The following is a 27,034-nucleotide window of genomic DNA, read 5'->3' on the forward strand; positions in this document are numbered from 1 at the left end:
GTGATCTGGTGCGCGACGGCCTGCATGAACTCGGGGGGCAGGCTGGGCAGGGGCACGTGGGCAGCGCCGCCTAAGGGGCAGGGCATGGACGGGTTAACCGCCCCCCCCGGCCCTGTCAGCGCCCCTGCGCCCGCCCCCCGGCCCCCCTCACTCCCGCCCCCCTGGCCCCCCTCACTCCCACCCCCCTGGCCCCCTCACTCCCACCCCGCAGCCCCTGCCCCCCAGCCCTGCTGGCCCCCCTCACTCCCGCCCCCGCCCCCCCCTCACTCCCACCCCCCTGTCCCCCTCACTCCCACCCCCCCAGCCCCTGCCCCCCCCGGCCCCCCTCACTCCCGCCCCCGCCCTCCCGGCCCTGCCAGCCCCCCCTCACTCCCGCCCCCCGCCCTCCTGGCCCCCCTCACTCCCACCCCACAGCCCCTGCCCCCCAGCCCTGCCGGCCCCCCTCACTCCCGCCCCCGCCCTCCCAGCCCTGCCAGCCCCCCTCACTCCCGCCCCCGCCTCCTGGCCCCCCTCACTCCCACCCCACAGCACCTGCCCTGCCAGCCCCACTCACTCCCACCCCCGCAGCTCCCGCCCCCCGGCCTCCCTCACTCCTGCCCCCAGCCCCTGCCCCCCCAGTACCCCTCACTCCCACCCCCCCCAGCCCCGCCGGCCCCCCTCACTCCCACCCCCCATACCCCTGTCCCACCAGCCCCGCCAGCCCCTCACTCCCACCCCCCAGCCCCTGTCCCCACAGCCCCGCCAGCCCCCCTCACTCCCCGCCCACAGCCCTAGGCCACGATGCTGGGCTCATCTTACCCATGCCCGGGCCATGCCCGGCTGGCCCAGCAGTGCCGGTGGGAACGGGGCCCCCAGAGCCACCTCCTGGCGCCTGGGAGCCGGAGTCTAACATGAGAAACAGACGGTTAACAGGGCTCTTGCCCGGGGCGGGGTGGCCCACGCCCCCCCCCCCCCCCCACTCCCGCCCCCCACTCACCCTGGATGTTCATGTGCATCATGACCACGGGCTCCACCGTCTGGTGGGAGATGCGGATGACCCGGGGGTGGCTGGCCGGGGCACTCGGGGGCTGCGTGGGGGCTGCCCCGGGGGACGACTGGCCCTCTGGGCTCCGGCCGGCCTCCCCGGGGCTGGGGGCTCCTGCCGGCGCCGGGGGCGAGGCCTGGCCGGGGGCAGGGCCCTCGGCGCTGGGCTGGGCAGAGCGGGCGCCGTTCCCCGTCATGGTCACCGTGGTGCCGACGTTGATCTGCCGACAGGCGAGAAGGGAGGGGCCCGTCACCACCGTGGGGGCCCCTCCCGGAGTATCCCTCCCGACGCCCGGGTCCTCCCCCCCCCCCGGCACGTCCTCCCGACGCCCGGGTCCTCCCCCCCCCCCCGGCACGTCCTCCCGACGCCCGGGTCCTCCCCCCCCCCCGGCACGTCCTCCCGACGCCCGGGTCCTCCCCCCCCCCGGCACGTCCTCCCGACGCCCGGGTCCTCCCCCCCCCCGGCACGTCCTCCCGACGCCCGGGTCCTCCCCCCCCCGGCACGTCCTCCCGACGCCCGGGTCCTCCCCCCCCGGCACGTCCTCCCCGACGCCCGGGTCCTCCCCCCCCCCCCCCGCCGCACGTCCTCCCGACGCCCGGGTCCTCCCCCCCCCCCGGCACGTCCTCCCGACGCCCGGGTCCTCCCCCCCCCGGCACGTCCTCCCGACGCCCGGGTCCTCCCCCCCCCCGGCACGTCCTCCCGACACCCGGGTCCTCCCCCCCCCCCCGGCACGTCCTCCCGACGCCCGGGTCCTCCCCCCCCCGGCACGTCCTCCCGACGCCCGGGTCCTCCCCCCCCCCCGGCACGTCCTCCCGACACCCGGGTCCTGCCCCCCCCCCCCGGCACGTCCTCCCGACGCCCGGGTCCTCCCCCCCCCCCCGGCACGTCCTCCCGACGCCCGGGTCCTCCCCCCCCCCGGCACGTCCTCCCGACGCCCGGGTCCTGCCCCCCCCCCCCCGGCACGTCCTCCCGACGCCCGGGTCCTCCCCCCCCCCCCCGGCACGTCCTCCCCGACGCCCGGGTCCCTCCCCCCCCGGCACGTCCTCCCAACGCCCGGGTCCTCCCCCCCCGGCACGTCCTCCCGACGCCCGGGTCCTCCCCCCCCCCCGGCACGTCCTCCCGACGCCCGGGTCCTCCCCCCCCCCCGGCACGTCCTCCCGACGCCCGGGTCCTCCCCCCCCCCCGGCACGTCCTCCCGACGCCCGGGTCCTCCCCCCCCCCGGCACGTCCTCCCGACGCCCGGGTCCTCCCCCCCCCCCCGGCACGTCCTCACCCCGACCACCCCCGGCGTCCCCCTCCCCCCCCCCCCCGGCACGTCCTCCCGACGCCCGGGTCCTCCCCCCCCCGGCACGTCCTCACCGACGCCCGGGTCCTCCCCCCCCCCCCCGGCACGTCCTCCCGACGCCCGGGTCCTCCCCCCCCCGGCACGTCCTCCCGACGCCCGGGTCCTCCCCCCCCCGGCACGTCCTCCCGACGCCCGGGTCCTCCCCCCCCGCACGTCCTCCCGACGCCCGGGTCCTCCCCCCCCCCGGCACGTCCTCCCGACGCCCGGGTCCTCCCCCCCCCGGCACGTCCTCCCGACGCCCGGGTCCTCCCCCCCCCGGCACGTCCTCCCGACGCCCGGGTCCTCCCCCCCCGGCACGTCCCTCCCGACGCCCGGGTCCTCCCCCCCCCGGCACGTCCTCCCGACGCCCGGGTCCTCCCCCCCCGGCACGTCCTCCCGACGCCCGGGTCCTCCCCCCCCCGGCACGTCCTCCCGACACCCGGGTCCTCCCCCCCCCGGCACGTCCTCCTCCCGCCCGGGTCCTCCCCCCCCCAGCACGTCCTCCTCCCGCCCGGGTCCTTCCCCCCCCAGAGTATCCCTCCTGACGCCCGGGTCCTCCCCCCCCAGCACGTCCTCCCGACGCCCAGGTCCCCCCCCCCCCCGGAGTATCCCTCCTGACGCCCGGGTCCTCCCCATCATCCGGACACCTGGGCCCTCCCCCCCTCCCCGCGCTCACCTGTATGGGAATGGCGGCCTGCTGCAGGACCATGGGGGCAGCATAGTGGGACATGGGCCGGACCACGTGGAGGTGGCGGGGGGCGTTGCTGGACAGGTTGCAGCGCAGGTCGGACAGGGCCACGAAGGTGTTGCCCAGCAGACGCAGGGACTCCCCCACCAGGTTGATGATGCGTTGGTCCTCCTCGCGCCCCTCCGTCTGCCAGCACAGGGGGGCAGGGTCAGCTCCCACCGTGCCCCCTCTGTCCGTGGTACAGCCTGGCTCTTCCCCCCCCATCAGTGGTATGGCCCGACTCTCCTTTCCCCCTCCCACCTGCAGTTCCATCCAACTCCACCCCCCTTACCACCTTGCTCATGGTATCACCCATCTCTGAGCCAAAACAAGCCCTGCCTCCTTTCATGGTATGACCCAGGGACTCACACCCCCTACTTCCAAAAATGAACTGCTCCAGTTCCAGCCAATCCAATACTCCGCAGCAGGAGCGGGAACCTATTAAAACAGACCTATGGGCAGGGGCAATTGGACTGTGCCATCTTTGCCAGCAGGGAAGGGGAGCAAAATTTGGACTATCCCATTCTCACTGAAGGGAAGGGGGGGGGGGGAATGTTCAGAACATCCCATTCTTGGGGCAGGGGGTGAAATTAGACCATCCCAATCTCACAAGGTTGGGAGACATTCAGAATATGTCATTCTTTTTTGGGAGGGGGTTTGATTGGACCATCCTAATCTCACAGGATGGGGCGGGGGAGGGGGGAAATCAAGAACATTCCATTCTGAGGGGCGGGGAGAATGGGACCATCCCAATCTGCCAAGGCAAGAGGGGTGGGGAGAGATGTTCAGAATGTCCCATTCTCAGGGGGAGGGGGGATGTGGGCCATCCCATTCTCACAGCGGGGGGGGGTGTCACTAGCCCGTACGTTGTTGTTGTAGTCAGCGGCGCTGGCCGTGGCCAGGATGTCCTGGTATCGCTGCAGGAAGGGCTGCAGCTGCTCCTCCACCCGGCGCAGTTCCAGCAGCACGTCCACGTACTCGCCCGGCGCCGGGTGGCTGCGGGGAGACCGGAGAGACGGCTCAGTGGGCGCCGGGGCCCCCAGCCCACCCCGCCCACTCAGCCCTGTGCTTACTTGGGGGCCCCTTCGGCGGCAGGGGCTGGCTCCGGCCCGGGCTGGGGGGTTTCCTCGCCGGGGGCAGCCGTGGGCTCCGAATCAGCTGCCTCCATCGGCTCCCGCTGGCCGGGGCTGGTGGAGGGCAGTGGCTCATCAGGGGCCGGAGGAGCGTTCTCTGGGGCGGGCTGGGGCTGCCCGCTGGCACGACCCTAGGGAGACACACATGGGGGCTCAGGGCTGGGGCTCCCTGAACCTCCCCCCCAACCCTCCGCAGCAGCCACAGCGCTCACCTCCAGCCGGCCCAGGATGCCCTGCATGTCCCGGAGCATGTGCTGCGCCATCACCAGCCGGACGCGGGGTTCACTCTGCAACGACAGGGCAGGGGCTGGGTCAGCACCAGGCACAGGAGCAGGTAGTAACCCCCGCAGCCGGGGCCCCCGCCTCCCACACCCAGACCAGGACCACGGGTCCCGCCAGACCTGGGTCCAGAGCCCCCCGAGGCCCATGCAGACTGGAACCCCCAGTCCCCCCCTCAAGGCCAAGTCAAGCCTGGACCCAGAGCCCCACCCACCCCAAGGCCCAGCAACACTGGACCCAGCATTTCCCGCCTATGACAAGGCCCAGCCAGACCGGACCCAGCGACCCCCCTACCCCCAAGGCCCAGCCAGACCAGACCCAGCGACACCCCTACCCCCAAGGCCCAGCCAGACCGGACCCAGCGACCCCCCTACCCCCAAGGTCCAGCCAGACCAGACCCAGCGACACCCCTACCCCCAAGGCCCAGCCAGACCGGACCCAGTGCCCCCACCCCATGGCTCAGCCAGACCAGACCCAGCGACCCCCCTACCCCCAAGGCCCAGCCAGACCAGACCCCGTGCCCCCACCCCATGGCTCAGCCAGACCAGACCCAGCGACCCCCCTACCCCCAAGGCCCAGCCAGACCAGACCCAGCGACCCCCCTGTCCCAAGGCCCAGCCAGACCAGACCCTGTGCCCCCCCTGTCCCAAGGCCCAGCCAGACCAGACCCAGCGACCCCCCTGTCCCAAGGCCCAGCCAGACCAGACCCTGTGCCCCCCCCCGTCCCATGGCTCAGCCAGACCAGACCCAGCGACCCCCCTACCCCCAAGGCCCAGCCAGACCAGACCCCGTGCCCCCCCATCCCAAGGCCCAGCCAAACCAGACCCAGCGACCCCCCTACCCCCAAGGCCCAGCCAGACCAGACCCCGTGCCCCCCCATCCCAAGGCCCAGCCAGACCAGACCCAGCGACCCCCCTACCCCCAAGGCCCAGCCAGACCAGACCCAGCGACCCCCCTACCCCAAGGCCCAGCCAGACCAGACCCCGTGCCCCCCCATCCCAAGGCCCAGCCAGACCAGACCCCGTGTCCCCCCCATCCCAAGGCCCAGCCAGACCAGACCCAGTGCCCCCATCCCAAGGTCCAGCCAGACCAGACCCCGTGCCCCCCCCATCCCAAGGCCCAGCCAAACCAGACCCCGTGCCCCCCCCATCCCAAGGCCCAGCAGACCAGACCCCGTGTCCCCCCCATCCCAAGGCCCAGCCAAACCAGACCCAGCGACCCCCCTACCCCAAGGCCCAGCCAGACCAGACCCCGTGCCCCCCCATCCCAAGGCCCAGCCAGACCAGACCCAGCGACCCCCCTACCCCCAAGGCCCAGCCAGACCAGACCCAGCGACCCCCCTACCCCCAAGGCCCAGCCAGACCAGACCCCGTGCCCCCCCATCCCAAGGCCCAGCCAGACCAGACCCCGTGTCCCCCCCATCCCAAGCCCAGCCAGACCAGACCCAGTGCCCCCATCCCAAGGTCCAGCCAGACCAGACCCCGTGCCCCCCCGCATCCCAAGGCCCAGCCAAACCAGACCCCGTGCCCCCCCCATCCCAAGGCCCAGCCAGACCAGACCCCGTGTCCCCCCCATCCCAAGGCCCAGCCAGACCAGACCCCGTGCCCCCCCATCCCAAGGCCCAGCCAGACCAGACCCCGTGCCCCCCCCATCCCAAGGCCCAGCCAGACCAGACCCCGTGCCCCCCCCATCCCAAGGCCCAGCCAGACCAGACCCCGTGTCCCCCCCATCCCAAGGCCCAGCCAGACCAGACCCCGTGCCCCCCCCATCCCAAGGCCCAGCCAGACCAGACCCCGTGCCCCCCCCATCCCAAGGCTCAGCCAGACCAGACCCCGTGCCCCCCCCATCCCAAGGCTCAGCCAGACCAGACCCCGTGCCCCCCCCCATCCCAAGGCTCAGCCAGACCAGACCCCGTGCCCCCCCCATCCCAAGGCCCAGCCAGACCAGACCCCGTGCCCCCCCCCATCCCAAGGCCCAGCCAGACCAGACCCCGTGCCCCCCCCCATCCCAAGGCCCAGCCAGACCAGACCCCGTGCCCCCCCCCATCCCAAGGCCCAGCCAGACCAGACCCCGTGCCCCCCCCCATCCCAAGGCCCAGCCAGACCAGACCCCGTGTCCCCCCCATCCCAAGGCCCAGCCAGACCAGACCCCGTGCCCCCCCCATCCCAAGGCCCAGCCAGACCAGACCCCGTGCCCCCCCCATCCCAAGGCCCAGCCAGACCAGACCCCGTGTCCCCCCCATCCCAAGGCCCAGCCAGACCAGACCCCGTGTCCCCCCCATCCCAAGGCCCAGCCAGACCAGACCCCGTGTCCCCCCCATCCCAAGGCTCAGCCAGACCAGACCCCGTGTCCCCCCCATCCCAAGGCTCAGCCAGACCAGACCCCGTGCCCCCCCATCCCAAGGCTCAGCCAGACCAGACCCCGTGTCCCCCCATCCCAAGGCTCAGCCAGACCAGACCCCGTGCCCCCCCCATCCCAAGGCTCAGCCAGACCAGACCCCGTGTCCCCCCATCCCAAGGCTCAGCCAGACCAGACCCCGTGCCCCCCCCATCCCAAGGCCCAGCCAGACCAGACCCCGTGTCCCCCCCCATCCCAAGGCCCAGCCAGACCAGACCCCGTGCCCCCCCCATCCCAAGGCCCAGCCAGACCAGACCCCGTGCCCCCCCCATCCCAAGGCCCAGCCAAACCAGACCCCGTGCCCCCCCCATCCCAAGGCCCAGCCAAACCAGACACCGTGTCCCCCCCATCCAAGGCCCAGCCAGACCAGACCCCGTGCCCCCCCCATCCCAAGGCCCAGCCAGACCAGACCCCGTGTCCCCCCCATCCCAAGGCCCAGCCAGACCAGACCCCGTGCCCCCCCATCCCAAGGCCCAGCCAGACCAGACCCCGTGCCCCCCCATCCCAAGGCTCAGCCAGACCAGACCCCGTGCCCCCCCCATCCCAAGGCTCAGCCAGACCAGACCCCGTGCCCCCCCCCATCCCAAGGCCCAGCCAGACCAGACCCCGTGCCCCCCCCCATCCCAAGGCCCAGCCAGACCAGACCCAGCGACCCCCCTACCCCCAAGGCCCAGCCAGACCAGACCCCGTGCCCCCCCCATCCCAAGGCCCAGCCAGACCAGACCCCGTGTCCCCCCCATCCCAAGGCCCAGCCAGACCAGACCCAGTGCCCCCATCCCAAGGTCCAGCCAGACCAGACCCCGTGCCCCCCCCATCCCAAGGCCCAGCCAAACCAGACCCCGTGCCCCCCCCATCCCAAGGCCCAGCCAAACCAGACCCCGTGCCCCCCCCCATCCCAAGGCCCAGCCAGACCAGACCCCGTGTCCCCCCCATCCCAAGGCCCAGCCAGACCAGACCCCGTGCCCCCCCCATCCCAAGGCCCAGCCAGACCAGACCCCGTGCCCCCCCCATCCAAGGCCCAGCCAGACCAGACCCCGTGCCCCCCCCATCCCAAGGCCCAGCCAGACCAGACCCCGTGCCCCCCCCATCCCAAGGCCCAGCCAGACCAGACCCCGTGCCCCCCCCATCCCAAGGCCCAGCCAGACCAGACCCCGTGTCCCCCCCATCCCAAGGCCCAGCCAGACCAGACCCCGTGTCCCCCCCATCCCAAGGCCCAGCCAGACCAGACCCCGTGCCCCCCCATCCCAAGGCTCAGCCAGACCAGACCCCGTGCCCCCCCCCATCCCAAGGCTCAGCCAGACCAGACCCGTGCCCCCCCCCATCCCAAGGCTCAGCCAGACCAGACCCCGTGCCCCCCCCATCCCAAGGCCCAGCCAGACCAGACCCCGTGCCCCCCCCCCCATCCCAAGGCCCAGCCAGACCAGACCCCGTGCCCCCCCCCATCCCAAGGCCCAGCCAGACCAGACCCCGTGCCCCCCCCCATCCCAAGGCCCAGCCAGACCAGACCCCGTGCCCCCCCCCATCCCAAGGCCCAGCCAGACCAGACCCCGTGCCCCCCCCATCCCAAGGCCCAGCCAGACCAGACCCCGTGCCCCCCCCATCCCAAGGCCCAGCCAGACCAGACCCCGTGTCCCCCCCATCCCAAGGCCCAGCCAGACCAGACCCCGTGTCCCCCCCATCCCAAGGCCCAGCCAGACCAGACCCCGTGTCCCCCCCATCCCAAGGCTCAGCCAGACCAGACCCCGTGCCCCCCCATCCCAAGGCTCAGCCAGACCAGACCCCGTGTCCCCCCATCCCAAGGCTCAGCCAGACCAGACCCCGTGTCCCCCCATCCCAAGGCTCAGCCAGACCAGACCCCGTGCCCCCCCATCCCAAGGCTCAGCCAGACCAGACCCCGTGCCCCCCCCATCCCAAGGCTCAGCCAGACCAGACCCCGTGCCCCCCCCATCCCAAGGCCCAGCCAGACCAGACCCCGTGTCCCCCCCATCCCAAGGCCAGCCAGACCAGACCCCGTGCCCCCCCCATCCCAAGGCCCAGCCAGACCAGACCCCGTGCCCCCCCCCATCCCAAGGCCCAGCCAGACCAGACCCCGTGCCCCCCCCATCCCAAGGCCCAGCCAAACCAGACCCCGTGTCCCCCCCATCCCAAGGCCCAGCCAGACCAGACCCCGTGTCCCCCCCATCCCAAGGCCCAGCCAGACCAGACCCCGTGTCCCCCCCATCCCAAGGCCCAGCCAGACCAGACCCCGTGCCCCCCCATCCCAAGGCCCAGCCAGACCAGACCCCGTGCCCCCCCATCCCAAGGCCCAGCCAGACCAGACCCCGTGCCCCCCATCCCAAGGCTCAGCCAGACCAGACCCCGTGCCCCCCCCATCCCAAGGCTCAGCCAGACCAGACCCCGTGCCCCCCCCCATCCCAAGGCCCAGCCAGACCAGACCCCGTGCCCCCCCCCATCCCAAGGCCCAGCCAGACCAGACCCCGTGCCCCCCCCCCATCCCAAGGCCCAGCCAGACCAGACCCCGTGCCCCCCCCATCCCAAGGCCCAGCCAGACCAGACCCCGTGCCCCCCCCCATCCCAAGGCCCAGCCAGACCAGACCCCGTGCCCCCCCCCATCCCAAGGCCCAGCCAGACCAGACCCCGTGCCCCCCCCATCCCAAGGCCCAGCCAGACCAGACCCCGTGCCCCCCCCATCCCAAGGCCCAGCCAGACCAGACCCCGTGTCCCCCCCATCCCAAGGCCCAGCCAGACCAGACCCCGTGTCCCCCCCATCCCAGGCCCAGCCAGACCAGACCCCGTGTCCCCCCCATCCCAAGGCTCAGCCAGACCAGACCCCGTGTCCCCCCCATCCCAAGGCTCAGCCAGACCAGACCCCGTGCCCCCCCCATCCCAAGGCTCAGCCAGACCAGACCCCGTGTCCCCCCCATCCCAAGGCCCAGCCAGACCAGACCCCGTGCCCCCCCATCCCAAGGCCCAGCCAGACCAGACCCCGTGTCCCCCCCATCCCAAGGCCCAGCCAGACCAGACCCCGTGTCCCCCCCCATCCCAAGGCCCAGCCAGACCAGACCCCGTGCCCCCCCCATCCCAAGGCCCAGCCAGACCAGACCCCGTGCCCCCCCCATCCCAAGGCCCAGCCAGACCAGACCCCGTGCCCCCCCCATCCCAAGGCCCAGCCAGACCAGACCCCGTGTCCCCCCCATCCCAAGGCCCAGCCAGACCAGACCCCGTGCCCCCCCCATCCCAAGGCCCAGCCAGACCAGACCCCGTGCCCCCCCCATCCCAAGGCCCAGCCAGACCAGACCCCGTGCCCCCCCCATCCCAAGGCCCAGCCAGACCAGACCCCGTGTCCCCCCCATCCCAAGGCCCAGCCAGACCAGACCCCGTGTCCCCCCCCATCCCAAGGCCCAGCCAGACCAGACCCCGTGTCCCCCCCATCCCAAGGCCCAGCCAGACCAGACCCCGTGTCCCCCCCATCCCAAGGCCCAGCCAGACCAGACCCCGTGTCCCCCCCATCCCAAGGCCCAGCCAGACCAGACCCCGTGTCCCCCCCATCCCAAGGCCCAGCCAGACCAGACCCCGTGTCCCCCCCCATCCCAAGGCCCAGCCAGACCAGACCCCGTGTCCCCCCCATCCCAAGGCCCAGCCAGACCAGACCCCGTGTCCCCCCCATCCCAAGGCCCAGCCAGACCAGACCCCGTGTCCCCCCCATCCCAAGGCCCAGCCAGACCAGACCCCGTGTCCCCCCCATCCCAAGGCCCAGCCAGACCAGACCCCGTGTCCCCCCCATCCCAAGGCCCAGCCAGACCAGACCCCGTGTCCCCCCCATCCCAAGGCCCAGCCAGACCAGACCCCGTGTCCCCCCCATCCCAAGACCCAGCCAGACCAGACCCAGTGCCCCCCCCATCCCAAGACCCAGCCAGACCAGACCCCGTGCCCCCCCCATCCCAAGACCCAGCCAGACCAGACCCCGTGTCCCCCCATCCCAAGGCCCAGCCAGACCAGACCCAGTGCCCCCCCCATCCCAAGGCTCAGCCAGACCAGACCCCGTGCCCCCCCCATCCCAAGGCCCAGCCAGACCAGACCCCGTGCCCCCCCCATCCCAAGCCCAGCCAGACCAGACCCCGTGCCCCCCCCATCCCAAGGCCCAGCCAGACCAGACCCAGTGCCCCCCCCATCCCAAGGCCCAGCCAGACCAGACCCCGTGTCCCCCCCCATCCCAAGGCCCAGCCAGACCAGACCCCGTGTCCCCCCCATCCCAAGGCCCAGCCAGACCAGACCCCGTGTCCCCCCCATCCCAAGGCTCAGCCAGACCAGACCCCGTGCCCCCCCCATCCCAAGGCCCAGCCAGACCAGACCAACCCGTGTCCCCCCCCATCCCAAGGCCCAGCCAGACCAGACCCAGTGCCCCCCCCCATCCCAAGGCCCAGCCAGACCAGACCCCGTGTCCCCCCCCATCCCAAGGCCCAGCCAGACCAGACCCCGTGTCCCCCCCCATCCCAAGGTCCAGCCAGACCAGACCCCGTGTCCCCCCCATCCCAAGGTCCAGCCAGACCAGACCCCGTGCCCCCCCCATCCCAAGGCCCAGCCAGACCAGACCCCGTGTCCCCCCCATCCCAAGACCCAGCCAGACCAGACCCCGTGCCCCCCCCCATCCCAAGACCCAGCCAGACCAGACCCCGTGCCCCCCCCATCCCAAGGCCCAGCCAGACCAGACCCCGTGCCCCCCCCCATCCCAAGGCCCAGCCAGACCAGACCCCGTGCCCCCCCCATCCCAAGGCCCAGCCAGACCAGACCCCGTGCCCCCCCCATCCCAAGGCCCAGCCAGACCAGACCCCGTGTCCCCCCCATCCCAAGGCCCAGCCAGACCAGACCCCGTGTCCCCCCCATCCCAAGGCCCAGCCAGACCAGACCCCGTGTCCCCCCCATCCCATTGCCCAGCCAGACCAGACCCCGTGCCCCCCCCATCCCAAGGCCCAGCCAGACCAGACCCCGTGCCCCCCCCCATCCCAAGGCCCAGCCAGACCAGACCCCGTGCCCCCCCCCATCCCAAGGCCCAGCCAGACCAGACCCCGTGCCCCCCCCATCCCAAGGCCCAGCCAGACCAGACCCCGTGCCCCCCCCATCCCAAGGCCCAGCCAGACCAGACCCCGTGCCCCCCCCATCCCACGGCTCAGCCAGACCAGACCCCGTGTCCCCCCCATCCCAAGGCCCAGCCAGACCAGACCCCGTGTCCCCCCCCATCCCAAGGCTCAGCCAGACCAGACCCCGTGTCCCCCCCCATCCCAAGGCCCAGCCAGACCAGACCCCGTGTCCCCCCCATCCCAAGGCCCAGCCAGACCAGACCCCGTGTCCCCCCATCCCAAGGCCCAGCCAGACCAGACCCCGTGTCCCCCCCATCCCAAGGTCCAGCCAGACCAGACCCCGTGTCCCCCCCATCCCAAGGCCCAGCCAGACCAGACCCCGTGTCCCCCCATCCCAAGGCCCAGCCAGACCAGACCCCGTGCCCCCCCCATCCCAAGGCCCAGCCAGACCAGACCCCGTGTCCCCCCCATCCCAAGGCCCAGCCAGACCAGACCCCGTGTCCCCCCCATCCCAAGGCCCAGCCAGACCAGACCCCGTGTCCCCCCATCCCAAGGCTCAGCCAGACCAGACCCCGTGCCCCCCCCATCCCAAGGCCCAGCCAGACCAGACCCCGTGTCCCCCCCATCCCAAGGCCCAGCCAGACCAGACCCCGTGTCCCCCATCCCAAGGCTCAGCCAGACCAGACCCCGTGTCCCCCCATCCCAAGGCCCAGCCAGACCAGACCCAGTGCCCCCCCCATCCCAAGGCTCAGCCAGACCAGACCCCGTGCCCCCCCCATCCCAAGGCCCAGCCAGACCAGACCCCGTGCCCCCCCCATCCCAAGACCCAGCCAGACCAGACCCCGTGTCCCCCCCATCCCAAGGCCCAGCCAGACCAGACCCAGTGCCCCCCCCATCCCAAGGCCCAGCCAGACCAGACCCCGTGTCCCCCCCATCCCAAGGCCCAGACAGACCAGACCCCGTGCCCCCCCATCCCAAGGCCCAGCCAGACCAGACCCCGTGCCCCCCCCATCCCAAGGCCCAGCCAGACCAGACCCGTGCCCCCCCCATCCCAAGGCCCAGCCAGACCAGACCCCGTGCCCCCCCCCATCCCAAGGCTCAGCCAGACCAGACCCCGTGTCCCCCCCATCCCAAGGCTCAGCCAGACCAGACCCCGTGCCCCCCCCATCCCAAGGCCCAGCCAGACCAGACCCCGTGCCCCCCCATCCCAAGGCCCAGCCAGACCAGACCCCGTGCCCCCCCCATCCCAAGGCCCAGCCAGACCAGACCCCGTGTCCCCCCCATCCCAAGGCCCAGCCAGACCAGACCCCGTCCCCCCCCATCCCAAGGCCCAGCCAGACCAGACCCTGTGCCCCCCCCCATCCCAAGGCCCAGCCAGACAGGACTTAGTAGCTTGCAGATTAGCTCCCATGGGCCCATCCAACGGGGACCTCTGGTTCCAGAGCCCCAGACCCATTCAGCCTGGCACCCGTCTGCCCCTCCGGCCAGACCACCCCCTGGGCCAGCCTGGAATCCCCACCTGCCAGCTCAGCCCCCATCCTAGGGAGAGGACCCAAGACTGTCCAGCCAAGTCGACCCCGGATTGCTGCCTTCTCCAGCCCTGTCTCCAGCCCCCTCTCCCCCCTGCGGCCCTGACCGTCCCCCCCCCCACCCCCGGTACCTGCACAGGTGCCTGTTCCATATTAATATGAACATCCACAGAGGATCCGTCCATCTTAGGGGGAGGGGTGGGACAGGAGCGGAGGAGGGAGGGGGGAGAAAAATCAAAGGGGGAACCAACGAGAAGGAAAGGGGAGGGGGAGACAGGAGAGAGAGAAAAAATAAATAAAAATAGAAAAAGGGGGGAGGGGCCAGACACTCAGCACGAGGGGGAGGCGGGAAGAGATTGGCAGCTGCATTACAGCTCCGTGGAGCCCCCCCCACCCACCGGGAGGGACCCCAGGAGTCCTGGCTCCCCCGCCGCCCCCCGCTCTAACCACTAGCCCCCACTGCTCTTCCCGAGGCAGGGAGAGAGCCCTCCGGGCTGAGCCGCCGGGCCCACTCCCTGCCGCACCGCGCCCCACCAGCAGGCAGCATCACTTGGGAAGGCGGCTGAGGCTCCATGATGCTGACTGGCAAATTGAAGGTCCCGACCATGACGTAGCTGTTGGCGTTCCGGTCGTGGACGGTGGCTCCGGCTCCCCGCCCCCCCATGCCATTGTGTGGGGCCGAGGCCGAGCCGGAGGCCGAGGGACCCCCCGAGGGCGACTGCGTCTGGGGAGGGGCACGTTCCACCAGGTGGATCACCTTGCCCCCAACATCTGGGGAGACAGACACACAATGTCCTGAAACCAAATCCTCTGGGTTCCACCCCGTAAGCAGCTGCCCCACACTCCTGCCCCGCAGCCCCTGCCAGCCCAGCCCTGCCCCCCAGCCCTTCACTCCCACCCCACAGCCCCCGCACTCACTATATTCTTTCAGCTTCTTGTCATCCTGCAGGACTCGGCCCTGGTAGATGAGACGCTGCTTCTCCGCTGGGATATTCACGGGATATTCACCGAGCCCGCGATGTGCTCCTTGAACTCCTTCACCGTCATCTGCCAGGGGCAGGGCAGAGAGCCAGCGTTACCCCAGCCACCGGCAGGGCCCTGCCGACCCGCCCACGGGGATGAACAGAAGAGCAGCCAGGCCAGGCCAACGGTCCATCCAGCCTGGGGTCCTGGCCGCCCACAGTGGCCCAGATGCAGATACGGGACACAGGGATCGGCGGCTCATTCTGGCCAGCACCGTAACCGCACCGGGCCGGCGCGACCGGCCGCTCGCCTCAGCTCAGACGCCGGGGTCGCCGCGCCGAGAGGCAGCCCCTTCAGGGGGGGACCCCGTCCCCCAGGGGTCAGAGGAGGCTGGGGCGGGCGCAGGGACCGGCTTCCCGGGGGCCCTGCGCCGAGGGCGGAGATGCGGCCGCCCGGCCCTCACCTCCGCCTCCACGGAGAAAGTCCTGGTCTGAGAGTCCAGCGTTTTCACCAGCACCTCCAGGCTCTCCGCCTCCGCCATGGCGCCTGTCGCGGGAGAGGAGGTCACGCGCCCGGTTCCCCCCCCCCACGCCGGCTACGCCCCCCCCCCCCAGCGCCTCCCCAGGGTTACCCCTTGCTCTCTACCCTCCTCCTCCTTCCCCCCTCTCGCCCCTGCCCCTCCCCCGCCCCCCTCCTTATGCCTCTGCCCCTCCCCCATAACCACCCCCCTTCCCACCCCCGCCCCTCCCCCTCCCCTCATTGCCCCCTCCCCCTCCCCTCCTTACCCCCGCCCCTCCCCTTCCCCTTCCCACCCCCGCCCCTCCCCCTCCCCTCATTGCCCCTTCCCCTTCCCACCCCCGCCCCTCCCCCTCCCCTCATTGCCCCCTCCCCTCCTTACCCCCGCCCCTCCCCCTCCCCTCATTGCCCCCTCCCCCTCCCCTTCCCACCCCCGCCCCTCCCCCTCCCCTCATTGCCCCCTCCCCCTCCCCTTCCCACCCCCGCCCCTCCCCTCATTGCCCCCTCCCCCTCCCCTCCCCACCCCTGCCCCTCCCCTCATTGCCCCCTCCCCCTCCCCTTCCCACCCCCGCCCCTCCCCTCATTGCCCCCTCCCCCTCCCCTTCCCACCCCCGCCCCTCCCCTCATTGCCCCCTCCCCCTCCCCTTCCCACCCCCGCCCCTCCCCTCATTGCCCCCTCCCCCTCCCCTTCCCACCCCCGCCCCTCCCCTCATTGCCCCCTCCCCCTCCCCACCCCTCCCCCTCCCCTCATTGCCCCCTCCCCTCCTTACCCCCGCCCCTCCCCCTCCCCTCATTGCCCCTTCCCCTTCCCACCCCCGCCCCTCCCCCTCCCCTCATTGCCCCCTCCCCTCCCCTTCCCACCCCCGCCCCTCCCCTCATTGCCCCCTCCCCCTCCCCTTCCCACCCCCGCCCCTCCCCTCATTGCCCCCTCCCCCTCCCCACCCCTCCCCCTCCCCTCATTGCCCCCTCCCCTCCTTACCCCCGCCCCTCCCCCTCCCCTCATTGCCCCTTCCCCTTCCCACCCCCGCCCCTCCCCCTCCCCTCATTGCCCCCCGCCCCTCCCCCATAACCCCCCCCCGCTCACCGCGCTGCTCCAGGGGGCGCCGGGCCGCGAGAGGGGGAGGGGCTCTGAGCGCAAGTAGCCCCGCCCCCGGCCGCTCGCGCGCTCACTTCCGGTCAAGCGGCGCGTCACTTCCCGGGGCCAGTTCCGGGCACCCGCCGCCCGGCAGGGGGGCGCTACTTCCGGTCCCTCCGGGACGGGGTGGCGAGACCACTTCCGGTGCCCGGTGCCCGCGGGGGGGGGAGGGGGGAGACGCTTCCGGTGCCCGGCGGGGAGCGAAGCGGCCGCGCGCGACCCGGCGCCGGAGCCTCCTCTTCGCGACTCGCCTCTCCGCCCGACTGCGCATGCGCCGGGCCCCGGGGTCCATCGCCGCGCCCGGCCGCCTGCGGGGCTGTCCACGGCGGTGCCTGACTCGCGGCGCGGCCCCGCCCTTCGCCCGGCCCCGCCCGCCCTGCCCCTCGCCCGGCCCCGCGCCGCCCCCGAGCGCCGAGATTTTTATTCAGGCGCCGCGCGGGGCTACTCGGAGGGGTCCTCGCCAGGCGCACCAGGCCTTGCGCCGCCATCTTCCTGCCGGGCGAGCCCCTTACGGCAGCGGAAGTGAGGGCAGCGCGGCGGCCATCTTGGAAGCTGGCGTGGAATCCTAGACTCCTCCAAAGGGACCGCCAGCGGTTCCAACCTGTGGAACTCCTTGCGGGAGGAGGGTAGCACTAGACCAGGGTTTAAAAGAGAGCCAGATACATTCATGGCACTGTTATTAGCCAGGATGGGTGAGGAATGGTGCCCCCGGCCTCTGTTTGTGGGGTGGAGATGGAAGGCAGGGGAGAGTTTGCTGGATCATAACCTGTTCGTTTCACTCCCTCCGGGGCACCTGGCACTGGCCACTGTGGGCAGACAGGACACTGGGCTGGATGCACCTTTGTTCCGACCCAGCCTGGCCGTTCTTACGTTCATCGAGTCCAGTCCCCGCCTAGCGCATGTTCTCCAGACCTTTCCTCCTTCTTCTTGCTCTTCTCTGGACCCTCCCCATTTCTCCACATCTGTCCGGCAATGGGGCACCCAGAACTGGACGCAATCGTCCGACTGAGGCCTGAGCAGCGCAGAGCGGAAGGATGATGTCTCGCGTCTGGCTCACCACACGCCTCTTCGTGCAGCCCAGAGTCACGGTGGCTTGTTTCAACAGCATCCCGCTGTTGACTCGTGTTTAGCTTGCGGTCCACTAGATCCCTTTCTGCAGGGCTCCTTCCTAGGCAATCGCTTCCCATTCTGTGTGTGTGACACGGATTGTTCCTTCCTAAGTGGAGCACTTTGCATTTGGCCTTATTCAGCTTCATCCTGTTCACCTCCGACCATTTCTCCAATTTGTCCAGGTTATTTTGAATTCTGACCCGTCCTCCAAAGCACTCGCCACCCCTCCCAGCTTGGGATCAGCTGCAAATTTAATAAGCATCCTCTCTATGCCGATATCTAAATCGTGGATGAAGATATTGAACAGAGCCGGTCCCAAAACAGACCCTGCGGAACCCCACTTGTTCTACCTTTCCAGCAGGATTGTGAACCATTAATAACGACTCTCTGGGAACGGTTATCCAGCCAGTTTTGTGTAACCCACACACCTAGGCTACATCTAGAGTGGCATGATTTTCCACAAATGCTTTTAACGGAAAAGTTTTCCATTAAAAGCATTTGCGGAAAAGAGCATCTAGATTGGCAGGACACTTTTCTGCAAAAGCACTTCTTGCGAAAAAGCATCAGTGCCAATCTAGACGCGCTTTTCTACAAAAAAGCCCCGATTGCCATTTTCGTGATCCGGGCTTTTTTGCGGAAAACAAATCTGAGGTGTCTACACTGGCCCTTGTGCACAAAAGCTTTGCGTAAAAGGACTTTTGCCCAAATGGGAGCAGCATCGTATTTCCGCAAGAAGCACTGATTTTACAATGAAAAAAGTGAACCCATTATTAAACTGACCAATCAGATTTCGTACAGAAGGTGGGGTGAGGGAGAGGAAAGGAGGGAATAGCTATTTGAGTCAATGAATGGCTAATCAGGGGTGATAAATGGGGAAGCTATCTTTGTAATGGGTACGGCCTTTAGCATCTTTGTTAAGGCCCATTCGTAAAGTGTCAAATTTAAGCATTTAAAGTCTAGGTATGCCACCCCCACCGCTTCTCCCTTCTCCACAAGACTCGTTATCCTATCAAAGAAAGCCGTCAGATTGGTTTGACATGATTTATTCTTTACAAATCCCTGCCGGCTGGTCCCTAGCACCTTATCTTCTAAGTGTTTACAGATGATTTCCTTAATTACTTGTTCCATTATCGTTCCTGGCACAGAAGTGAAACTGACTGGTCTGTGGTTTCCTGGGTTGTTTTTATTGCTCTTTTTATAGATAGGCCCTAGATTTGCCCTTTTCCAGTCTTCTGGAATCTCTCCTGTCTCCCCTGATTTTCCAAAGATGGCAGCTAGAGGCTCAGACACCTCCTCTGTCAGCTCCTTGAAAAGTGATGACGTGAATTCCCCCGTCCGACATGTCTGTTGAGGGCAACGCTCCAAGGCGCGGAAGCCCGCGTGGTGGCCATATTGGTTACGGGCACCCACTGGTTACCAGGACTACCTTGCCGCCATATTTATGAAGGGCGAATTTTCTCCCCGCCTCATTTTGGCGGCCATTTTGTCCCGTATCCTCAATAGGCATATTCCCCCGGCCGCCATCTGTGCTGTGGGCAATGAGTGTGGTGGGGAGTGCCATGTTATTGTAGGGTCTCCCGAAGCCACTAGGCACACTCGCTCCTGGGTGTGTTATTGTGGGGCCTCGCCAAAACACTCCTGGTCCCAGTTGTGTTCATGTTAGTGTAGGGCCGCCAAAAAAATAATGAAACTGCCTAGCACTGGTTTTATTATTATTGTAGGGTCTCCCCAAAATACTAGCGATCCCAGGTATGTGTATGTGATTGCAGGGTGTCCAAAAAAACAGAAATCGTGCCTAGCTCTAGTTATGTTATTGTAGGGTCTCCCCAAAATACTAGCGATCCCAGGTATGTGTATGTGATTGCAGGGTGTCCAAAAAAACAGAAATTGTGCCTAGCTCTAGTTATGTTATTGTAGGGTCTCCCCAAAATACTAGCGATCCCAGGTATGTGTATGTGATTGCAGGGTGTCTGAAAAACCAGAAATTGTGCCTAGCTCTGGTTGTTATTGTAGGGTCTCCCCAAAATACTAATAGTCCCTTGTATGTGTTATTTCAGGGTGTCCGAAAAACCAGAAATTGTGCCTAGCTCCGGATATGTTATTATAGCATCTCCCCAAAATACTAGTGGTCCCAGGTATGTATATGTTATTGCAGGGTGTAAAAAAACCAGAACTTCTGCCTAGCTCTAATTATGTTATTGTAGGGTCTCCCCAAAATACTAATAGTCCCTCGTATGTGTATGTTATTGTAGGGTGTCTAAAAAAACCCAGAAATTGTGCCTAGCTCTGGTTATGTTATTGTAGGGTCTCCCCAAAATACTAGTGGTCTCAGGTATGTATATGTTATTGCAGGGTGTCCAAAACCCAGAACTTGTGCCTAGCTCTGGTTCTGTTATTGTAGGGTCTCCCCAAAACACTAGTGGGCCCAGTTGTGTTTCTGTCATTGCCGGGCCCCCCAGAAAACAGCGAGGCGGCCTGGCGCTCGGTGGGCTGCCCTGTTGACCACAGAGATGGTCCCGCCCCCGCTCAGCGGTCCTAGGGCGACGCCCACTCGCGCTAGACTCTGGACTCCGGCAAGTTAACGATTAACGGGGGGCGAAGGTGAGCCGGCCGGAGGGACGAGGGACAGACGGCGGGAACCTGGCCCCTACCTACCATGCTCCAGCGCACCTGGTCCTACCTGCTGTACCTCTACGGGGCCCTGATCGGCGCCCTGACCCCCTGCACCCCCCCTGCCCCACTGCCAGCTAGCGACCAGGTAGCCGGGCCCAGGATCGGGGGGGTCCCCAAGGGCGGGGGCCGGGGGCTCACGGGAAGGGTGGGGCTTGGCATGAGCCCCCCCGGAGATGGGCGTAGGGATGCCAGGGGGCACAGAAGGGGATGAGGTCCCCCTGCCTGGAATTGGGTGTCTGTGGGTGGGGGGCACGGAGGGGGGTGAGGCAGGAGTATGCGCGGGGGGGGGGGGTCTCTGCAGCGCCCTGACCCCCCGCAGTTCCCCCGGCAGTACCTGGGCACCTGGCACTTCATCGCCGCAGCCGCCTCCGCCCCCAGGGACCTGGAGACCTTCGCCGGCATCGACAGCTCCGTCTTCCACATGGGGCGGGGCCCCCAGCCCCAGCGCCTGCAGCTCCGCGCCGCCCTCCGCCTGTGAGTAGGGCCCAGCCCCGGGGCCACCCACCGGACCGGACTCACGCGCAGGCTCCAGGGCTCCGGCCCCCGCAGGGTCAGGAAGGAATCGCCCACGGGGACGGTTTTCCTCCCTCCCGGGGGTGGCCCTGGCCGGACGTGGGGCAGGGAAGGGGCCGGCATCCCAAAGGGGGGTCCCCAAAACGGTCCCCAGCCCCGCCCTCTGCAGCCGTGGGGCTCTGGGTGCGGCTCTCCCAGTTCTGGGACGCTGCCCCTTCCCCACAGCCCCCCCCGCCCAGCTCCCCAGGGGGCCTCCAGCTGAACCCCCCATCTCCCCACCGCAGGAAGTCCGGGCGCTGCATGCCCCGATCATGGATTTACCTGCTTCACCAGGGGAGCACATGCCTGGCCACGGAAGGTGAGTCCTGCCCCTCACTCCCGCCCCACAGCCCCTCGTCCCTGCCCCCCAGCCCTGCCAGTGCCCCTCACTCCCGCCCCACAGCCCCTGCCCTGCCAGTGCCCCTCACTCCCACCCCACAGCCCCAGCCCTGCCGGTGCCCCTCACTCCTGCCCCACAGCCCCTGCCGGCACCCTTCACTCCCGCCCCACAGCCCCACCCCCCAGCCCTGCCGGTGCCCCTCACTGCTGCCCCACAGCCCCACCCCTCAGCCCTGCCGGTGCCCCTCACTCCTACCCGCCCCCCAGCCGTCAGTGCCCCTCACTCCTACACCCTAGCCCTGCGCCCAGCCTTGTCAGTGCCCTTCACTCCCACCCCCCAGCCTCTGCCCCCCAGCCCTGCCAGTGCCCCTCACTCTGGCCCCCCAGCCCCCAGCTGTCTCTCCCGTCGCAGGCCGACCGGGGATGAGGACCGAGCTGTTCTCCAGCAAGTGCCCAGACACCATCATCGTCCAGGAGAGCGACAGGGACTATCGGAGGCTCCTGCTGTACTGTGAGTGGCTCCCGGACGCCTGGGCTCTCGGCCGGCGCTGGGAGGGGAGCGGTGCCCAGTGGTTAGAGCAGGGGGGTGGGAGCCGGGACTCCTGGGCTCTCGGCTGGCAATGGGAGGGGAGCGGTGCCCAGTGGTTAGAGCAGGGACTGGGAGCCGGGACTCCTGGGCTCTCGGCCGGTGCTGGGAGGGGAGCGGGGCCCAGTGGTTAGAGCAGGGGGGTGGGAGCCCGGACTCCTGGGCTCTCGGCCGGCACTGGGAGGGGAGCGGTGCCCAGTGGTTAGAGCCGAGGGGTGGGAGCCGGGACTCCTGGGCTCTCAGCCGGCGCTGGCAGGGGAGCGGTGCCCAGTGGTTAGAGCAGGGGCTGGGAGCCCGGAACCCCGGTTCTCTGCGGGCTCTGAGGTGTCTCCACCCCCCCCCAGCGCGCACCCCTCACCTGGCTGACGACTGCATCGAGGATTTCAGGGACCAAGCCTACTGCCTGGACATGGAGGAATTTCTGCTTGTCCCCCGCAGCCGAGGTAGTGTGGGGAGCTGGGGCTCCCCCTGTAGCTTTGGGGGCAGGGTTGGGGGGGCAGATTTGGGGGACAGGGCTGAGGGAGGTTTGGGGGGAGAGGCGGTGGGGAGGGTGGTTGGGGGCAGGTTGGGGGACGGGGCAGTGGGGGGGCGTTAGGGCAGGTGTTGGAGACGGGCCGATCTGGGGTCCTGGCAGAGGCCTGGGAGGTAGGATATTGGTGGGGATCCTGGAGGCACGACCCCGCCCCCAAAACTCTTCCCCCTCTAACCCGCTGCCTCTTCTGCCCCCCAGACACCTGCCAGCTGCAAGACTGACCCCGCCAGGTGAGCCGACCCCCGAACGTCACCCCTGGGAACCAAGTGCACCAGGTCTCCCCCCCCCCCCCGATTTTCCTCCTGCCCTCGCCAGCCTGGACAACCTTTGGAGCCCAATCTCCCAGCTCCCAGCAGGAGGGGCTAAAGATGGGGGGCAGATCTCAGGGGTCTCCCCGCCCCCAGCACAAGGGGGGTTCCCGGGACCGGGGTTCCCATCAGACGCTGAAACTGACGCTGTTTGGCAGCTCAGCCGGTTTCTCCATCTCAGGCCTTTCTCTGTGTCTTTCCCTGCCCCCCCAGCTCCCGCGACGCCCCCTGGAAACAGCCCCCCGAAGACGGGCTGGGCGGCTTGTTTGCCTGGAAGAAGAAACCCCATTTCCACTGAGCCTGTCAAATAAATCTCAGCCCCTCCCCCCCGGAACCTGTCCCCCCGTGCACGGACTTGTGGGGAGCCCACCGCTGGGCTGGTAGGGGCTGGGGGCCAGGAGTGAGGGGCACCGGCAGGGCTGGGGGGCAGGGGCTGCAGGGGAGAGTGAGGGGCACCAGCAGCGTTGGGGGGCAGGGTCAGATCCTTACTGAAAGAAAATCTTTCCCCTGTGACACTGGGAAATTTGCGTCTCCCTTTGGGCCTCAGTTTCCCCGTGGTGAAATGGGCCGGGCTTTGGGGAGCCCATGGACACCCCAGAGCAGGGTCTGGTGCGACAGGGACCCAGCCCCGGGGGGTGTCCGTCCACTCGGGCAGGCCCACAGACTCGGGGCCGCGTAAGAAATTCGTCCAGGCCGCCAGCCGGGCCGTGGTCCAAGGTTCTGTTTTATTTAAATACGAGGCAGGTTTAAAAGCCAGCGCCGGAGCCGGGCTCTGGAATCGGCGCCCGAGCGCTGGGCGGATGGATCCACAGGTTAAGGTCACAGGTCCCCGCACTGCGGCAGGGCGGAGCGAACCCCCAGGGGCACCCCGCCTCTTGCCCCCCCGGCGAATCCAGCCCCACAGACGGGATGGGGGGTGACGAGTCGGGACTGAGGGCAGGAGGGGGTACGCCACACCCGGTGGGTCAACTACAAGGACTTCTCAACTCGTCTCCTTTCAGGGCTGTTCTAGAGCCGCCATGTTCTAGATCGGGGGGATCCGGAGCGGGCCAGGAAGAGAGCAGGCGACCACTCCGGGGTGGGGTGGCGTGGGCCTGTCCTGAGGCGGGGGGAGTTTCGGGGGGCAGTTCTGAAATCCGGTGGAAGAGCAGGGACGCTGGAAACGCTCTTCTAGAGCGCACAGGAGATGGCCACTTGCCCGAGGCGGCTTCTAGGCCCTTTCTGGGCCGGGCCTGTTCTAGATTTTCACACGAGGGGAACGTGGCTCTGGATCGTGGCCTAGAGCACGGTCTAGATCGCGGGGGGGGGGGGACGCGGCGCCTCTAGATTGCAGCCGGATGAGAGCGGGTTCGGTCTAGACTGCAGAGCGAAGGGAGGGGCTGCTGGTGAGTCGTCCCGAGGGGCCAGAGAGCCCCCCCCAGGACAGGCGGCTCGCTCTGGATTGTTCTAGATTCCCCCCCCCGCCCCGGGGCTTTGTTCTAGAGCTTGTGTGGATGGCTGAAGGCAGAGGGGGAGACCGGGCGCCCGTTCCAGGCGAGAGCAGGGGGGGGTTCTAGACCTCGCCTCTCCGCGAGGTTCCCCCCTCCCACCCCCTTATTGCTATTCTCAGACCCCGCCCCCAGACTGGACGTTATTGCTGTGACCCCCCCCCCCCCGAAAACCCGGATCTGTCCCCAATCCAGGAGTCTCCCTCCCCGCCCCTCAGCTGAGCTAAAGCTTCCCCTGGGTTCTGACCCACTGGATCCCCCCCCCCCCCCCGTGGTCCCATTTCCCCTCCCTGCCCTGGGGCGGTTCCCATTGGTTCCTCCCCCTCTAGTGGTTCTGACCAGCCCCCCACTGCCTGAGGGGTGGAGTCCAAGGGGGCGGGGTTCGATCCTGGGGCCACCCCCTCCTGCTGGGAGGGGGTAGAGTCTCGTCTGTGGGGGCGGAGCTCAGTCCTGGGGCTGCCCCTTTGTGCTGGGCGGGTGGAGTCTCATCTGTGGGGGCGGGGCTCGGTCCTGGGACCGCCCCCCTCTTGCTGGAGGGGTGGAGTCTCGTCCATGTGGGCAGAGCTTGGTCCTGGAGCTGCCCTCTTGTGGGGGGAGGGGTCTCATCCATGTGGGCGGAGCTCTGTCCTGGGGCCGCCCCCCTCATGCTGGAGGGGTGGAGTCTTGTCCATGTGGGCGGAGCTGGTTCCTGGCCCGCAGCTGCTCAGTGGGCGGGGCGCTCACACCGTCCTGTCTGCCCCTGCCCCGCCGCCGGGGTCCGCCCCCCCCAGGTCGTCCCCGCTCGCCGCCGCGTCCTCCTCCTGCTCCTCCTCCTCGGCCGCGGCCTGGACGCTCACGCACAGCACCAGGGCCTGCAGGAAGCCGTAGAGGCAGGCGAAGTGCAGCAGGTACTGCTGGACCAGCCAGAGGGCCAGGTGCATGCCCGAGGCGGTGACCAGGAAGGCGGCCAGGCCGTGCAGCCAGACTTTGAGGGGCCCCCGGAAGCCCGCGATGTCCAGCAGCAGCCGGAAGGCCGGGGCGCAGGCGCAGAGCAGGGTCACCACGCAGAGGTCGAAGAGGTGCCGGGCGAAGTTGAAACAGATCTGGAAATGCTCCGGGTTATCGGCCGGCGGCGGGCGGGGGGACAGGTACGGGGGCACCCGGGAGACGCCGGAGAAGAAGCCCTCGCCCGCCGCGGGGCCCGGCTCGCCGGCGCGGCCCCATCCGATCAGCGCCAGGAGGCGCCGGGCGCCCCACCGCCGGGAGGTCGGGGGGCCCTCTGTCCCCTCGCCCTCCCGCCCCGCCCCGCGCCCCCACCCGCGGAGTTTGGTCAGCCAGGCCTTGGCTCTGTGGAGCGGCATGGGGCAAGAATCCGGAATAAACTCAGCGCGGGGGAGACGGGGAAAACGGGGGGAGACAGAGCCAGGCTTTGCGGGGCGACTCGCCGGCTCCCTGCGACTCCAACCGCGCTCCCAACAGTGCCGGCCTCCCCGAAATTCTCTCCGGGTAGTTCAGGGACCCAAACTGCCAGGAATTCCCTACGTGGCGATTTCAGTCCCCGCTGTCACCCCCAGATCCAAAGCTTTGTACTTGTCCTGCCCTCAGCCGTCTCCTTCACCCCGAAATACTGATCCCTCAGCCAGTCGGGCCACGCGTGGTCCTCTGCCGGCGTCAGAAACCCCGAAACGCCCCCGAGTTGGATCCACTGAAAATGGTGCAAATTCACCCCAAAATTCTGCTCTCCGGAAGCTGGCTCAATCCAGCCGGCTGGAAAAATACTGAATCATCTGTTTCTCCGGCGGCTTGACCTCGGATGCTTGACCCCGCGAAAGAGACAGCCGCTGGGTTGTTTCCGTCTCACGGCCTCGCGGGGCTGGGTCACCCCAATATCTATAGTCTCCCTGAAACAGACAAACCCTTGTTAGGATCCCAGGCTTAGTTCACCCCCAAAGGTGAGTCCTTCGTACTAGCCTGAGTCTCCTCCCAGCAAAATAAGGCACCTCCCCAATACTGCACCCCTGGAAACAGACACATCCTTATTAAGGGCCGATTGCAGCAGGGGGCGTGCGCCCCGAGATTTTTATCCCGATTCTGAACTGTGAAATTATCTTGCCCTTCACATTGTTCTGCTGGCTCTCAGGATCGCAGGAAGCCTCACCCCCTCCCGACACACCCTCGCCGGTTCGTTTCACCCCCACACTGGCACCCTCCCAAGCCCTGCCCCCCAAATCCAGCAATCCTCGTTGGTTGGTGTCACGCAGCTTCAGCCCCCCGACGTGGCCAAGTCCCTTTTAAGCGGGGCCCCTAACACGGCCCGTTTCGCCGTGCTGCTGGCAGCAGGCGCCCCAAAAACCAAACGCTCAGTGAGGCTGGTGGGGGGCCACCCTAAAAAACTCAAGCAGGCCCTGAAATACTTTATCCACCCATGTTGGTGGGGGGCGGGGGGGCAAAACACCAGGGGGCTAATGCTGCCAGGACACAGGGGGACAACAGAGATTTGCACCCCAAAACAATGCCACGAACTGCCAGCCAAGCCCCCCTGCTGGACACCCCCAAAACAGTGATCCCCGAAACCCCCCCCCGTTCATTCACACACACTATTGGGTGCACCCCAAAAAGCCCTGCCCCCCGCACCCCACCAAGCTGCTGAATGCCCCCCCAAACTTTCAGAGCTGGGGGAAGCAAGTGCCCCTCCCAAATCCCCCCCCAACCAGGCCCAGGTTAATCCCCCCCCCCCACTCCCCCCCACTTTTCACCTCTCTGACCTGGGGCTCGCGCTGCAGGGGGGTCCCCCGTCCGGCCCCCCAAGCACTCGGCGTGGGGGGAGGGAGGATCTGGGGGGCTGGGAGGCGCCGGAGCGTGGCAGCGGGGCAGGCTGCGAGCCCAGCCCTAGATGGGAAAAATCCCCGCAGCTGGGTCGGGTTTCAGGAAAGACGGGATTGGAGGCAGGGACCGCCCGGCCGGGGTGGGGCCTCTGGGGAGGGGGCGGGGCCCGGACGCCTGGGTCCTCTCCCTGCCTCGGGCCGGGCAGTGGGGGCTAGTGGTTAGAGCATGGGGGGCGGGGCGGGGAGCCAGCACGCCTGGGTTTTCTCGTAGCTCCGGGAGGGAAGCAGGGGCTAGTGGTTACAGCAGGGGAGCTGGGACTCCTGGTTTCCACCCCTGCCTCTGGAAGGGCAGTGGGGGCTAGTGGTTAGAGCATGGGGGGCGGGGCGGGGGGGGAAGCCAGCACGCCTGGGTTTTCTCGTAGCTCCGGGAGGGAAGCAGGGGCTAGTGGTTACAGCAGGGGAGCTGGGACTCCTGGTTTCCACCCCTGCCTCTGGAAGGGCAGTGGGGGCTAGTGGTTAGAGCTGGGGAGGCCGGGTG

General features: G+C 68.7%; 3 protein-coding genes across 4 annotated transcripts; 1 reads left to right on the forward strand and 2 right to left on the reverse strand.

Moving 5' to 3' along the window:
- Window positions 1-5: 5 nt before the first annotated feature.
- On the reverse strand, window positions 6-16,452 carry BAG6 (BAG cochaperone 6; the record flags this gene model as incomplete). Its single annotated transcript, XM_075914669.1, is given in 13 exon segments — window positions 6-70; window positions 799-885; window positions 977-1,244; window positions 3,025-3,222; window positions 3,942-4,071; window positions 4,149-4,339; window positions 4,421-4,495; window positions 13,623-13,676; window positions 14,042-14,262; window positions 14,410-14,488; window positions 14,491-14,538; window positions 14,918-15,000; window positions 16,055-16,452. Coding segments are annotated over 12 exon segments (1,494 nt in total), but the record flags the coding sequence as incomplete, so codon positions are not given.
- Window positions 16,453-19,811: 3,359 nt separating this feature from the next.
- Window positions 19,812-22,539, forward strand: APOM (apolipoprotein M). Of its 2 annotated transcripts, none has more exons than XM_075914652.1 (7): window positions 19,812-19,973; window positions 20,208-20,362; window positions 20,686-20,759; window positions 21,192-21,290; window positions 21,710-21,808; window positions 22,096-22,127; window positions 22,419-22,539. In XM_075914652.1, the coding sequence occupies exons 1-6, from the start codon at window positions 19,872-19,874 to the stop codon at window positions 22,116-22,118; spliced, it is 552 nt and encodes a 183-aa protein (XP_075770767.1). In that variant the 5' UTR covers window positions 19,812-19,871; the 3' UTR covers window positions 22,119-22,127; window positions 22,419-22,539. The 2 variants fall into 2 exon arrangements, with proteins under 2 accessions (XP_075770767.1, XP_075770768.1); XM_075914653.1 differs by having other exon boundaries at window positions 19,813-19,973; window positions 20,220-20,362.
- A 372-nt stretch (window positions 22,540-22,911) lies between these two features.
- On the reverse strand, window positions 22,912-26,618 carry CUNH6orf47 (chromosome unknown C6orf47 homolog). Its single transcript, XM_075914651.1, has 2 exons — window positions 26,437-26,618; window positions 22,912-25,572 (listed from the first exon to the last, which is right to left on the reverse strand). Exon 2 carries the CDS (start codon window positions 25,030-25,032, stop codon window positions 24,412-24,414), a length of 621 nt encoding a protein of 206 aa, XP_075770766.1. The 5' UTR covers window positions 25,033-25,572; window positions 26,437-26,618; the 3' UTR covers window positions 22,912-24,411.
- Between the last annotated feature and the right edge of the window lie 416 nt (window positions 26,619-27,034).

The sequence above is a fragment of the Pelodiscus sinensis genome, unplaced genomic scaffold, assembly GCF_049634645.1.
Source record: "Pelodiscus sinensis isolate JC-2024 unplaced genomic scaffold, ASM4963464v1 ctg142, whole genome shotgun sequence".
NCBI classification, from domain to species: domain Eukaryota; kingdom Metazoa; phylum Chordata; order Testudines; family Trionychidae; genus Pelodiscus; species Pelodiscus sinensis.